This window comes from Hippopotamus amphibius, chromosome 9, assembly GCF_030028045.1.
Source record: "Hippopotamus amphibius kiboko isolate mHipAmp2 chromosome 9, mHipAmp2.hap2, whole genome shotgun sequence".
Lineage (NCBI taxonomy): Eukaryota > Metazoa > Chordata > Mammalia > Artiodactyla > Hippopotamidae > Hippopotamus > Hippopotamus amphibius.
Genome location: NC_080194.1, coordinates 134,278,815 through 134,293,665, shown reverse-complemented (window position 1 = coordinate 134,293,665; position 14,851 = coordinate 134,278,815). Strand labels below are relative to the sequence as shown.

The window sequence follows — 14,851 nt, the reverse complement described above, 5'->3', positions numbered from 1 at the left end:
GATGTTTCAGGAGGCGCTTCCACTGTGGCTCTAATTACAACCCCTGCATTTTACAAACACCCTTAGGGAAGAGAAAAACTACACTAGAAGCTAAGAGGAAAGAAATAACAGCTGAACCTCACTTTCTTATGAAACAGCACACTTAAAAATCTAAGTTTGTTTTGTTTTGGGGTTTTTTGCCATTTGAAAATGTCTCAGAAAGTTCGAATGTGCATTACTCTCTGCCACAGACAGCAGGTAAGATGACTGGCAGAGGTTCCCCTTTTTCAGCATTATTTATTGAATTTTATCATCGCCTTCTATTTGTGGTATGTCAGCCATTTAATATATTATTTCCAAACAACTTGACCCTCTTTAAGCTCTTTAACTGTTAGAAGTAGGTAGGCAAGGCAATCACTTGGTTTCTTAGGAAGCTGGAGCAGAAACACTGTATGCCTTGGCCATCTCCATAAGGAGCAATGGAGTGGCAGAGGCAAACCAGACCCAAGTGCAAGGGAGTCTTTGAATTCAAATTCAAGGTCTCCCTGAGGTTGCCAGTACTGAATGGAGGTCAGATTCACTCTTTGGTCCACGCAGTCTTTTAAAAAGCACTGTGACAGGCAGGTGCTAATGCTTGGTCACAGCATACGCAACTTTGTACCCACTATCTTTAAAGTGGACACTGCCATGCATTTACTGCATCTGAGCCACAGGGATTTGGCTTTCTAACTTGTGTTCTCGATACACCATCAAGCTGTCGTGTCCCAGCAGCTCTGTGGGCAAACCTGATGGGTACCTCAAATGTATGTGCTACAGCATGCAAGAACAAACTAGGATCAAGTGGTCCAAGAGGCATTTATTTTCTATTTGGATAACTTAGATCTATTACTCTTACAAAAATATTTCAGCAAGCTTTTTTTTGGGGGGCAGCGGGGAGCATGTTTTCCATGATGAAACATAACAGGAAAGTCTGAAAACACACTTGAGACACACACCTTTGATTTCAAAGCTCTAGCAAAAACAAAGCAGTCTTTCTCAGCTTTCCTGAGTGAAGAAAGCCAGCACAGCTGGTCAGGAGCAACATACATGTATAAATCACCAGGAATTAACTCACAGCCCTTCTCCACCCCAACCCCAACCCTTCCCAGTCAAATCACATGGAAGAGCAGCAGGCAAAGGGAGGGAGAGAAAGAAGTTGTCAAAGGTCGGCACACGCTATGACGCAGGCTTCGCATTTTGCAGAAGTGACATCACTGGGGCAAAATCAGTCAAGAGTCAGCAAGTCTGACTTATGTCTTGGTGCTTTCAAAGTCTGTAATGATCCACCTACAAAGAAACCTCAGCAGGCATGCAAGGACATATGCTCAAGGGTGTACAGCATCACTGACTGAGGGGAACACTGGAGAAACAACTGTCAACAGAGGACTGATGGGAAAACTGCAGTTAGGAAGAATTAAATGTACTGATATGGGAGAGAGTCTATGATATGTTAAGCAAGTGCCACTTTTGTTTGCACACGTATCTCCCTCTGTGTACACAAATAGAAAAGGGTCTGAAAGGGCGTACCAGAACAGGGGAGGCAGACGCTGAGATACGAACTTGTGCCTGACACTTCTCTATGATACATAGTTTTTTGCAGTAAGCATATATTACTTTGGAAGTTTAAAGAAGCTGAAATTTGGACAAAAAGAAAACAGAAATTATCCTGTCCAAGGATAATTTTATTCTCTTAAACCAAGAGGCCAAGGAAGGAGCTTTTCCTACTGTGGCATTCCCCTCCTCCATTCCTTTTCAAACATTCCCCAACCTACTAAGTGCCACAGGCACTAGTAAATGGACTAGGTGCAAACACAGTGCCAGCTGCAGGCACAAACTTTCTGTGTCCAGGCACGCTTGTGTTAGGGAATTATCTTGTGAGGAAGAGGACTGCAATCTCTCTGGGCTCACAAGTTCTAAAGCATACGAACACACTCTTGGAAACAAAAATAACATCGTAACAGAACAAGCCAAGTCACAAAACTACTACCCAAAATGGGATGAAATATACCAGTCAGAGGCCTCTGACACTTCAGGAACATAGATCATCTGCATCTAACCGGACACAAAAGACACACTAAGAGGAAAGATTTAAGTTTCAAAAGTGGTTAAATACCAATGCAGGGGTCAAATAACAAGTGGCTTTGGGAGTCGCTGGCATCCAATTACTCTTCAAAGTGCCCCATGTCCTAAAACGCCACCCTATCCTAGAATACATTTTCTATGAACAAAATTCGCACAGAAAATGGGAAATTTCTGTTCAGCGCACGCTGCAACGGCCGTTTCTTTAGAAAGGAAGTCAAAAGGGGCCTAAAAATAGAGAAAGGCACAACCTGGTACAAACCCTGGACAAAGAAATTGCGGGAAGGTCAGGCCCTCGGGAGACAGCGAACTTGAGATAACTGGAGAAGATAATGTAGCTTCCCCAAAAGCACGTCAAGGTGATGGCGGGGTTTCCTATGACCTCAGAGAAGCAGGTAAGCCCAGCCACCGCATTCAAGCTGTAGAATGAGCGTTTTCATCCTTTATCCAATCCTTCCCCAAAGTGCTGTCAGGGGAAATCTGAACCTTCCTGCAACAGAGATCAGAGAAAAGCGGAGGGAAGGAGACCGTTCCAAACACGTTCCCAAAGGGAGGGAAGTGCCAAGGGGTGGGGGCAGGTTTCTGGAAAGAGGCCTGCACCGAGGGTGGAAGCAGGGTGGGGGCGTGGGCGAGAATGGGGGGGGGGTGGAGTGGGCGCCGAGGAATGAGGGGGAGGTGGGGGCAGCAGGAGGAAAGGACGGAGGGGCAGAAAACTGAGCGAGAAGACAGACAAGGGGAGTGAAGGAGGGGGGTCGGGGTGGGAGGGAACAGGAGCGCAGAGCCGCCGGGCTGCGGGGACCGCGGACGGGGAGGGCAGGAGGGCCGAGGAAGTCAAGGAGGGACCGGAGGGCGGCGGGGTCGGAGAGGGGCGGGCGCAGAAAGGGAAAGAAAGTTGGCAAGGGTGAGGACACGAGGGTGGGAAGGCACAGCGTTAGGGGGGGAGGCTCCGAGGAGGCGCGATTTTCAAGCCCAGCGCCCGGGAAGCGACGCGCAAGTGAGGGGCGCTCCAGGGTCCCTGCACGGCGGCTGCCCGGGGTCCCGAGAGCGCGATGGGTGCCGGGCGGACAGAAGTTTCCTTGCGGCCGTGGCGGTGACAGTCCCCGGGCAAGCGCCCGCCCCGGGGGCCGCAGCCCAGCACTCACCCGGCTCCGGCTACGAGGACCCGCGGCGGCGGCGGCGGCGGCGACGGCGGCAGGGGGCGGTGCGGCCCGGGCCTCCGGCCACCGCCCCCGCCCCCGCGCCCGCGGCCGGCGCCGCCCATTGGCTGCCGCTCCACTGGACCGCGTCCGCCTCGGCCAATCAGCGCCGAGCAGCGCCTTTTGGAAACTTTTTTCCCAGGGCCCGGGCGCGGCGCGGCCACGCGGCGGCTCTGGGCGGGCTGGCGGGCGGGGCGCCTTGGAGGCTCCCGTTTCTGGGCAGGGTTCTGGCCGGCCTTGGAGGCTGCAGGCTGCTCCCTGGACAACGGGGAAACGGGTTTGGACTTGCGGGCCATGCACTTCAAGAAAATACGACTCCCTCCCCTTGACACCGATGACATTTTCCTGTACTTGGATCTTCCCCAAAGCAGATAGAAGGACAAAGATCTAGGCCCACTTAGGGTAAGCAATGCCCCGGGTCCTTCCCACAACTTTACAACCAATATAAAATTTTCGACCTCATTATCTTCTTCAAAGGCAGCAAAATTCCTTTACAGGAGTTTGTTTTCGAGCCTGGCTTTGAATCCTACTCTACCTCTTAGTAGCTGTGTGATCTTGGGCAAGTTACTCTCTTTGTAGCATACTTTCCTCATCTATAAAATGGGTTTCATGATAAGATTCTACCTCACAGGGTTATGCAAAGAAGAAATGTGTTAACTTGGCATTTGTAAAACGTTTAGGAGAGTGCCTAAGCACATAGCTAAGTACAATCTGTGTAGTGATGGTGATTTTTTAATTGGTTATCTGTGTCAGGCGTAATACCTAACTTCTTGACTTGGGTTTCACAGCAATCCTAAGTGTTCACCAACACATATTTATTGAACACTCACTTATAGCACAGTAGATGTCAGACAAGACACCTGGCCTCAAAGGGCTTATAGTATTAAGGGCACTAAATCAGCAAACAGAAAGTGAAATAATTTCAGTTGCTAATAAGTGCTATGCGTAAAGCAAGGTCATGTGATAGAAAGGGGCTGGGGAGGGGTCCCTTCAGATAGAATGTCAGGGAAGGCCACTCTACCAGGTGACACTGGAGCTGAGACCCAGATGATGAGAACCACAGGAAAGCACTTTTATTGCCCTCATTTTAAAGATGAGAAAACAAAGGTGCAGGAAGTTAAATGCATTGCCCAAGGTCTCACAATTAATAAATAACAAATCAGACTTCAAAGCTGGGTCCGTTCCACTGCTACACCAGTGTTCTTCAGCATGATGCTATAGGCAAAGAGATCTTAGCTACTTTGAGGCCTCCAACCACATTTGGCCATAGTTAAGAATGACCTTTAATTCTACTTTGAGTACTTGCTATTCCTGAAAGAAGCTCAGAGATACAAAAGGGAACTACCACCACATCAACAGGGTTAAGGAAAGTATCAAATGTCTTTTAGGAAACTTCCATCCTGCTTCCAAATGCTAATAAATCATTTGCACCCTCTTGATACTGTTGCACTGAGCACTGGTGCTTTCCAGAGCCTCACCATTCTGTGAGGTTTTTGGGCAGAGAATAATCACCCCAGTTAACAAATGAACTGAAGCTCAAAGTTGATGAACTATCTAGTGCTGACTAAATGACACTGTCATTTAAACTAGTTGGTTTTCAATTTCCTTCATTTTTGCACTAAAAATAAAAGGGAGGAGACTTTGAAATGATTATCATTAAACTTCTCTTCAAGAAGAGGTGTTTAGGGAAATGGGTTTGTTATTGGATAAACCCTTAAAAAAATGAAAGGGAAAATTTGGTGTGCTTTAAAACTTTTCTCTCTCTTTATTCAATTTGTTTTCCTTGTAGCTTTCAGATATTAATAAGAAGAAATCTGGGTTTCTCTTGCTTAAATCCTTCCACATAATTTATCATTTCAAAACACTAAATATGACATAGGCAAAGAGAAGTTGCTGGAGGAGAAACTCCTTTAGTGGCAGCTAGGTTAATTTAGGAGCTGAATTGAATGTAACATAGCCATTTAAATTGCACAGAAACAAATCTTTGTCTTGATTTCATAAACATGAAGATTATAATTTGGACAACGTAAGCAACTGAAAGATACTCTTACTTTCTGTTGAAAGAGTATGCCCAGCAAAGAAACAGGAATAAGATTAACAGAGGCTGTACTCAAGAAAATATATCTTAATAAAAATGTTGAAACACCCTTTCACAAGTATCAAATTGTATTTTGATTCATAATTGTATTTACAAGGGCTGGTGTACTCTGCTTTGGCTGGTTTTCTATAGGAAACAACAAAAATTCAAATCTTTAAAAACCATTTGTAACTCAAACTTTTCATTAACCTTCCATTTAGTATGATTGATATGTTATTGAGTTTACCTATTGACACCAGGCACAGCTCTGGACTTGAAAGAGTGCCAAGCAATGTCAAACAAAATGTGTCTGCTCTTTATTTAAAAAATCCACAATTATTTTGTTTCCTTTTTATATTTTTAGTTAATATTGTCTCTGTTCAGAGGTACTCAACTAGAATGAAAAGGAGGGGGAAAAAGTCTCTAAAGATATTTTTTGGTACTCTGAAAAAAAAACAACGCTAGAAACGTGGTTGTTTTTCATCTGTTCTAATTCCCACTTGGAGAATACTACCCACACACAGACACAATGAAGATTTACTCAGCAGTAATAAATACCTAAGCAGGAAGATGATGTGTGGACTTGCCATCTGCCCTCTGGAAAATGGACTACAAGCACAAAGGGTTCTTCAGCTACGTGTTTGATCTTGCCCTCCACAATACCTGTCTACAAGGACCTCTACAGGGGTGTATTAGCTTACCCTGAAATCTCCCCCACTTCATGTGGCTTGACTAATGAAGCTGCCTCACATTACAGACTTAAGGGGAAAAAAAGTTCTCTTTTGGCAATTTTTACTTACTGATCCTCCTGCAAAGTTAACCTGTTTCTTAGCAAACTTCAGAAATAAGCTTTTACGTAGCATTTGGCTACTGCATCCTAAACTATGTCTAGATTTAAATATGTGCATTGTTTTTCTCCCAATTTGCAACAGGAAATAGTGAGCAGCTGGCAGTGCCAGAAATGTGTCTACTTAAAAAAATTTTTTTTTTAATTTCAAATAAAAGAATGTGAAGCAAAAAACCCCAAACAACCCCCCCCAAAAAAACCCCGAAAAACTCAAACATGGCATATCTAGCAACCAAAAACACAAGCTGTTAATGGCTTCACAAGGCTTTTGCAACTATAAAGTATCCTTTTTGCTCGCCCAACCGGTCACTGGAAAAGTTGTATTCATTTGTAACGCGCTCTGAACAAGGACTTAAGAAAAAAAATCACGTTTTCTTCCTGAAGTCACGAGGGCCTCTTAATTGCTGGTGACAAAATCCAGCCTAGTCTTGGCACAGGCTTAATTTTTGTCAGCTGGGTCACAACTTCACGAGGATCGCTGCCGGCCCGAGGGACCTCGCGGGCAGCCCGGTTGGCAGTTATTTTTTTCTCCCCTCGCCACTAGGTTGCACTAGATGAAGGATGCTGAAGCAAATATGCGTCATTTAATTAAGAAGAAAAAAAAAAAGGCACGATCATCACGTGACAAGACCGAGTAAGAGAGAAAAAATGCCAAAACGATCAGGTTTTTCATCGAAATCCCTTTTAAATCGCCTTCCCTCAAAAGACCGAAAGAGCTGAGTGGTATCAAATCCCGGTTGGCAGGTTTTTTCCCCGGGTTCCACCTCACAAGCACCCTAATTCTCCGCTTTCAGGTTCCTTTCAACGCCACAACGGTAAGCCAGGGGCAAGGCTTCCTTAAACTGGGGGTTTTCGCCAAAAAAGCCGGGGTCGCCCCCCGGGAAGGTCCCTATTTAGGGGTTTATCGGGAGGGGACTGAGCCTGACGAGGCTGCAGGGCCGCGAGGCCCCGCCCCCCCCGGGGTTCCCAGCACGCCCCGCGCGGGGAGGACGCGGCGGCGGGGGAGGGGCGGAGGAAGGGGCGGAGCCAGGGGGAGAGAAGGGCGTCGGTTTTGCGACAGGGGCGGTGCGGTGCGGAAGCGGAAGTGGAGGGTGCGCTTGGCGGCGGCGGCGGGAGCTGCGGAGTCGGGAATCAAAACAAAGGGCCAGGGGGGGCGGGGGGAAGGCGGAGGGGCCGGAATGTGAGCGGAGGTGGAGCCGGCGGCTCAGGTGAGTTTGCTGGCAGCGCTGGGAACGAGTCCCCGACGCGCCCAGTGCTCTGGGGCCACCAGGCTGGAGGGGGGGAAGCGTGTCCCCCCTTCTGCCTATTGCCGGTGGGGGTGGGGGAGGTTGGCTAGTCTGAGGGGCAGGAATGGGAGCTACCAGTCAGGCCCCCGCTAAAGGTGCGAGTTGTCTCCCTTTCAGGTTAGTTCACGACTGTCATCGCAGCGCCGCTGCCGCCCTTTGGGGGTGTTTGGCTGCCTGCCCACACCTGTCCTTTTTCTCCCTTTGGGGCCCTCCAGGTGTGGAGAGCAGCCCTTCTAGAGGAGTGTGTGCAGTTGGAAGTTTAAGAGAGGAAGAGAAGGGCTAGTGTTTTTATAACCCCCCCCCCCCAAGCATTTTGCACCCTCCTCGGTCTATCAGCACTCTCTAGGGTGTAGCCTCTGGCTTGACCGAGAGCGTTGAGTTGTCTTAGGACTTGAACCACTCCCACTAATTGTATCGCGACACTGTGATACACCTTTTAGAGTTTCTCTGGCACCTTTCTGATATTACCTAGAGCTCTCTAGGTACATCTTTTGCACTTTCCGGCATCTCTGAGCATAAATATTCTGTTTTGCGTACAGGGAAATTGAATCCTAAATGGTCTTCCTAGGCGTTTATTGAACTCTTCGTTCATTCAGTAATTATTGGTGTGTGCGGGACACTGTGCTGGGTGCAGGAGATGCAATAATGAATAAGAAAACATGATCCATGTGTACTGTGGTGGAGTTTGTATTTAAGTAGGGGAGACAGATTTTTAAAAAGCAAGTAAAAAAGGTAATTTTAGGGAGAAGAGCGATGAAAAACAATAGAAAAACCCAGGAGTGGGATGGTGTGATGTGGGGTGTTGAGAACTAGATTGGGTGTTGAGGGAAGACCACTGCCAAATTTTCTACTTCGTCTCATTTCATCTAAACAACAGCTCTGTGAAGGTGCTACTATTACTATCAGGCCCATTTTACAAATGGGATCTGAGGCTCAGAGAGGTTGTGTGTTGTCCATAGCTGCACAGATAGGAAGGAGCAGAATTGGGGATTAATAGGAGGGCAGTCTGACGTCTCTGTCTGGGCTCCCAGCCATTAGTTGAATTGCTCAAAGACTGAGAGATAGTGGTGGAAGTGAGACTCCCACTCAGATCAAACAGACTTTGCTTTGACTACCTGAATTACTTCGTGTCGTTCCCAGGAATATTTAGGAGAATTTCCGGGTGCAGGCCAGTAACAAGCTAATACGTTTGTACTTTGTGTTGCTTGCGTTGATCGATACTGAAGGTACCTTGGTGTGGCAGAAAGAGGTGGACAAGACTAGTTCTTTTCCCTTTCTAATTGTGTGATCTTGGGCGCGTTACAAAACTTCATTAAACTTCTGTTTCCTCCTCTGTAAAAATGTGGCTAATTTCTCCCTTGTCTTTCTCACAGATTTACTATGGGAAAAAAAGATGCCATAAATGGATCCCATTGTCTGGTTGTTCCCATCATTGTATCCCTTGTGCCAAGCACAGGCCTGCTACATGGTAGATAACTAAGTAAATATTTGCTGAATGAGGAAATAATGTTAAATAAAAATGCTTTGTAAGCTGTATTTTATTTGACAGGAAGCTCACTTTCAGGATTGGCCTGGCCAGAGCTTGAGAGAGCATGTTGAAGTTGAGTACATCATGAACACCACAAATTCTTAGGCTCTAAGAGAAGATTGTTAGGAGATATGAGGTCTGTATTTAATAGGAAGAACAAGTACCATAATTTACTGTCATCGTGGCAGTTAACTATCTTTGTCTCCAGCTGAGCTCTAGTTTTTGTAGTTAAATAGCTGCTTTATTCATTCCCTCATTCAATCAACATTTACTTAATATATACTCTGTAGGAGGCCCGTGCTTGGCACAAGAGTGAAGACAAATAGATGGTGAGGTCCTTTATCTGATTTTTTTTCCCCACAGTAATGTGCTCAGGTGGACAGGGCAGAAATTAGGTGCACTTGACAGAGAAAGAAGCTGAAACTTAATGAAGTTTTGTAACTTCCACATAAGAGCCAAATAGTAAATATTTTTGGCGCTGTAGGCCATCTAGTCTCTGTTGCAAATAATCAACTCTGCAACTGTAGTGCAAGCACAGCCATAGAACTTAAAGAAGCATGGCTGTGTCTCAAATAAAATGATTCATAGACACTGAAATCTGAATTTCATATAACTTTGTCACAAAACATTATTCTTTTGATTTTTCCCAAGAAATAAAAAATGTAAAATAAGTTCTTAGTTTGCAGGCCATTTAAATACAAGCAGCAGGCTGGTTTTGGCTATAGTTTTAGGCTATAGTTTGCCCACCCCTGCTTTATGTGATCGCTTTTCCTATGTCTTAGGCATAGTTCTTATATAGTCACCTCTCCCCTCACCCTACTAGTAGACGTTAAAATCTCTCGGAAAGAGCATCTTAGGGAGATAGCTAAAAGAAATTCTTTTCTGTATGCCTAGAAATTTCTGAAACATAAATTAATAACCTTAAAATGGCCGTTGTCAGTAAGAATAGGTGGTGGTTTGGGTATGGTGGTGAGGGCTTGGAAATGAGGTTCAGTTGTCCTTACCACTGGCAGGCTGCCTCCACGCCCAATGGCTGCTATTGATTGGGTCTGCTTTTATTGTACCGTTTAAGACTTGTAGAGTATTGTTGCTCTGGAGCAGATAGAGCACATCTGGGACTTGAGATTTCTCTGTTAGATTTTTGGTGGTATAGCAGATTGCACTTTCATAATAAGTAAACTAAGAAGTTGGTTCGATTTGTTCTGTAGCCAAATCAAATTGAGAGTCCACAGAGGTCACTTAATTTGAACCTACCATACTCATATCAAAGACGCAGTGGGATAGTTTGCTCTGAAATCAATTTTACAATCTTACATAATTGGGAATGAGGACATGTGGTTGTTCTTTTACTCAAATTACATGCCCTCCTCTGTCAACTTTTTGACTCTCCCAGTAGAGTCTTTAGGGAGAGATAGTCAGGAGAATTAAGAAGTACTGTATAGAAGAAGTCTACTCAGTGCTAGAGGAGCTTGACTCCCACCAAGTGAAAAGAAGAGGTTTCTCTTGTGGGTATGCAAGTGTCCAAGATGTGGCTACTTCTCTCAAGCCTGGCTGAAAAGAGGGCTCGTCCAGAGTTCATTTTTGTTTGAAGAGCTGGGAAATGTAAGGAATGGAAGATGATAGATTTTTTTAAAAATCAGGTTGATGTAGTTAGAGTTCAAGTATAAATAGTCAACCAAGCTTACTGATTTTAGTAAGCTGTAATATGCTTTGAGAGCCATTCTACTTTTGTTCCATAAGATATGACTTGCTGGGAGCCATTGCACCATAATTTTTTTTTTAACTTGGAAGACATTTACACTTATTTTTACTTTCCCACATCACTAATCATGGATATGAGTGGCTAAATCTTGTATCTCCATCAGGAAAACATAGCACTTACTGAGTGGCTGTTACATCCTGTGGAGAACTCAGTCTTTGGTCACAGCGTTAAGAGCTCCAGGGTTTGTTCCCATCAGCCCTCTTTGAAGTGATCTGTGCACCATAAATGTGGTTGTAGTCTCATATTTCAGTAGTAAAATGTGTACTTGTGGAAATAAATAACACTGAAATCTTATTCCTAACAGGGTGGAAGAATGAAAGAAAAGAAAGATGAAAGAATGTTGAACCACTTTGTATGGCCGTATGATGGAAGGAAACGGAACTGAGAACTCCTACAGTAGAACACCTGGATGGCCTCAACAAGATAACGATGCTAAGCCATGGCTTTGGAAATTCTCTAATTGCTTTTCTCGTCCTGAGCAAACGTTGCCGCTTAGTCCCCAAACGGTAACTATGTGCAAGACTCAGGGCACAGCAAATTCCTCATGCAAGTAGAGGAGGGACCCATTTGGTATGGGGCCGTCTGTCTCCCTGGAGTCCTGTGCTGCATTTTCCCTTGCATCCGGCTTATATTGCTCCTTGTAGCACGTTGTTGTAGTTCCTGACCCAGTGAGGGCACAGTTTTTTAACTCCTGTACTTCCATACTAAGTAACAGTAAATGCTTTAAATGTGTGATGTTAAAATCTTAGGAAAATTTGTTTTTCATTAAAGTCACAAATTCCAAAGACAAAATCCACATCGTAGAGTAAAACCAGAGGAAAGTACAAAATAGGTTTTATTTTACTGCAGCCGTCTGAGTTTTATGTCTTAAAATCAAGGAAAAATTGATAAGATCTTGTTGATGGTCTTTTTCTGTTCAAGATTTCTCTTCGATATTTAAATATGTCTAGAAGGCCTTCTTTTGTCTTTTCGTAGTGATTTTGACTTTTTCTGATTTCATTTCCTGTGTCATGTTATCACTTTTTTTTTTTTTTGGCTAACATATTGGGATTTAAATGAGACTTTACTATGAATTTATATAAGGGTATTGATAATGACTTTTTTAAAAAGTCAATTCCTTATCTTCTCCAGGTTTCATTATGTAGTTACCTTTGTTGCATGGCATCAGTAAGTTGGAGTTATTGCAAATGTATTTCACCTCAGGGACAGGTTGCACTGGGGGCTGGCAGCTCAGGCAGGGTCCTGGGGGTAGCAGGTCTGGCCCTAACAGAGTCACATGACACAGAATCGCACTGTCACCTTTACAGATCCAGAATCTCAGTTTTGTCAGTGGCACTCAGAATTGAGTACATTCAGGGAGACCAGCTCACAGTAACCCTGCCCATAAGAGCCAGATCTATGTAAATCAGAATGCCAATGAGTTAATTTCCAGCCTGAATTGTAATTACCAAGAGGGCAGAACACACTGCTTGTTGGCTGGTCAGACCATTGCAATTACCTCCCTTTTAGGAAAAGTCTAACAGAAAATCCAGATTTCTCCCTCATGAGTTTACCCTCCCAGGTGAGTGTAAAATCATAGCAGGAGTGAAATCACAGCAGTCAGATGGACCCTTCTGTGCTCTAAGGGATGAGCATGTCTCAGTGTATCAGGGCATCCTCTTCATCTTAGCAGTGCTTGCGCTCAGCCAATAAAGGCTGTGGTTTGATTGGATCCCCTTTCAGTGGCCAGGTACTCTGCTGAGTGGCTTATGTGCACTGTTTCCTTTATCCTTCTAATGAATGTAGGTGGTATACTCTGTTGTTCCCAATTGAAGGATGATAAAACTGAAGCTTAGGTTAGGTTAAGTTGCTTACCCAAGGTCATAAAAGTATTGAGTATCACATTCAAACCCAGGTCTCTGACACCAGTGCAATGCTATAGCCTTTATAAAAACGTATCAGCCTCATGTTAATCTATGTTGGAGGTGAATGGCAAACTTTCTTTTATATCTTTTTCGCACATAGTTTTCTAATTACTCTTATGCTTTCCACTGGCTACAGAATAATTGTTGGCCTTATGGCTTTAGGTCATGATATCCCAGGGTTCGTTAAATGTCATCAGCAACACGTTTAAGACCTGTTCCTGGATGGACCACTTGGGCAGATGGCTAATCTTATCCGTAGTGTTTGACATCTTCTCCCCTAGAGGACCTTCCTAAAACCACCTATGATCTGACTGCAAGAACCATTATGTATTTTCCTCAAAACACTTTGCTTGTAGGCCATCTTTAGTGAGTATTGTTGTGACTGTGTTGTTTTTCATACCACCTATTTTATCTTCAGAAGATGCTGAGAGGCAACGGGAAGTTACCAAAGGGAGGCCACTGAGACAGGATGGTTAGCCAGGCTTGTTGAATATGTAAACAGACCCCTCCCCCAGTCTCTTGAAATTCTGGAAGGACACAGACTTAGTTTTAGTGCTCTGCTTCAGTATTCACCTCCTGCTGAAGAATGCTCCTGGTTTTAGCTATCATTCCATTAGTGTGGTTATGATTGAGTGATGTAAATAGGTTTGAGCACTGTTTCCATCTTTTAATGCAATCAGATGTGAGTAACCCCAAGTCAGTGGCTCATAAAATTAACTTGTGTTCTGGTTTTCTTTTCTCAGAAAGATTACATGGAGAACAAGAAAGTTGCTGTGGAATTAAAGGACGTACCATCTCCCCTTCATGCTGGCTCTAAACTTTTCCCAGCAGTCCCACTTCCAGATATCCATTCTCTTCAGCAACCTAAAATACAGCTTTCAGCTGTCCCCAAAGTAAGCTGCTGTGCCCATTGCACTAATGACCCCTCCACTTCACCCATGCGTTTTGGTGGTGGCGGTGGTGGTGGCGGAGGGACTGGTAGCTTGATTGCCCCAGGCGCACTGTTAGACTCGCAAGGCACCAGGACAATCACGTGTCAGGTAGGGTCAGGGTTTGCTTTCCAGTCTGCATCTTCACTTCAGAATGTCTCAGCTAGGAGCAATTTGGCCGGCGTTGCAAGTGACTTTCCCAGCATGTGTCTAGAAAGTAATCTCTCTTCCTGCAAACACCTGCCCTGTTGTGGAAAGCTCCATTTGCAGTCATGTCCTGGTAGTGTGCACCAGCTTCATCAGTTTCCAGCGCTCCAGGGCTGCACCTCCACGGGCTATTTCCCCTGTTCTGATTTCACAAGCGGGGCTCCCGGGCACTTGGAAGAGCACATTTCACAGTCGGAGCTAACGCCTCACTTATGCACCAACTCTTTGCACCTAAATGTGGTACCTCCGGTTTGTTTAAAGGGCTCACTTTACTGCGAAGACTGCCTCAACAAGGTTTGTATCTTTTTATTTGTTATGTTGGGTGCAGCTAAGGTTTGAGGAATGACTTTTTAAAGTAAAATGGATGTATCTTGAAAAAATCTTTGTTGTGTACGGGGCTGAGGACTCTTTCGTGATGTAGCTTTCTCCCCTTCAGCATAACTTCTGGTCCTGAAAGAAAGCAAAGGGTAAAATGCGAGGGACCATTCCAGAAAGTGAGAAGTAATTATTTAGGTTATGCTCTGAGAGTCTCGGGTAGTGAGTCTATTTCCTACATGTGAACCTAGGTTGGCAAAGCCTTGTGTTCTGTTTTGTCTTAAAGGCAAGAGCACGATTGTGATTTCTTATAGCTAGTAGTCACCTGATACATGAACCCATTCGTGTGATGTAGGTAACTGCATGTTGTCCTTTTGTAATAATTTGGGGAACTTGAAACTTGGCTTCAGTCACACCCAGTGTTTAAGTAAAGACGTTACTTCCTTTTATGTAAAGTGTGTCTGAGCAACACCGTAGCAGACACATGCCCCGGAATGTAAAAGTCTTGAATATCTTCCCTGATCATTTCAAGTCACTTGAGAAGTGAGTTTATGCATTGGTAGCTGACAGTTCTGGGAAAGGCGATTTGAAAATACATTTTATCTGAGGTCAGCAGGTGGAAAGGAGAAACACTTAGAGTGTGTTTTCAGTTGTTATGTGTAACTCTAGGTTCTGAAATAATGTATCTGAAACCTCCTCCTCT

At 44.7% G+C, this 14,851-nt stretch overlaps 2 protein-coding genes and 1 non-coding gene across 15 annotated transcripts in view; 1 reads left to right on the top strand and 2 right to left on the bottom strand.

Annotated features, from left to right (window-relative positions):
* The window catches only part of NDE1 (nudE neurodevelopment protein 1), a 42,788-nt gene extending 39,473 nt beyond the window's left edge, over nucleotides 1-3,315 (bottom strand). For 5 of the 6 annotated variants that reach the window (XM_057750401.1, XM_057750406.1, XM_057750407.1 and 2 more), the window contains exon 1: nucleotides 3,240-3,315. The gene's annotated coding sequence lies outside the window, so the exon portion shown is untranslated. Of the gene's footprint in view, nucleotides 1-2,359; nucleotides 2,580-3,239 lie in introns of those variants that run through there. The other variant, XM_057750402.1, reaches the window with a different exon arrangement.
* Nucleotides 3,316-7,322: 4,007 nt separating this feature from the next.
* MARF1 (meiosis regulator and mRNA stability factor 1) overlaps nucleotides 7,323-14,851 on the top strand; it is a 40,964-nt gene continuing 33,435 nt past the window's right edge. For 7 of the 8 annotated variants that reach the window (XM_057748676.1, XM_057748675.1, XM_057748677.1 and 4 more), the window contains exons 1-3: nucleotides 7,323-7,425; nucleotides 11,098-11,299; nucleotides 13,441-14,127. In XM_057748676.1, the coding sequence (XP_057604659.1) occupies nucleotides 11,156-11,299; nucleotides 13,441-14,127 (831 nt within the window). In that variant the 5' untranslated portion in view covers nucleotides 7,323-7,425; nucleotides 11,098-11,155. The remainder of the gene's footprint in view (nucleotides 7,426-11,097; nucleotides 11,300-13,440; nucleotides 14,128-14,851) is intronic. The other variant, XM_057748682.1, reaches the window with a different exon arrangement.
* Nucleotides 10,880-11,007, bottom strand: LOC130829558 (small nucleolar RNA SNORA25). The gene has a single exon (XR_009047582.1). It is a non-coding gene; the product is annotated as a small nucleolar RNA SNORA25 (small nucleolar RNA).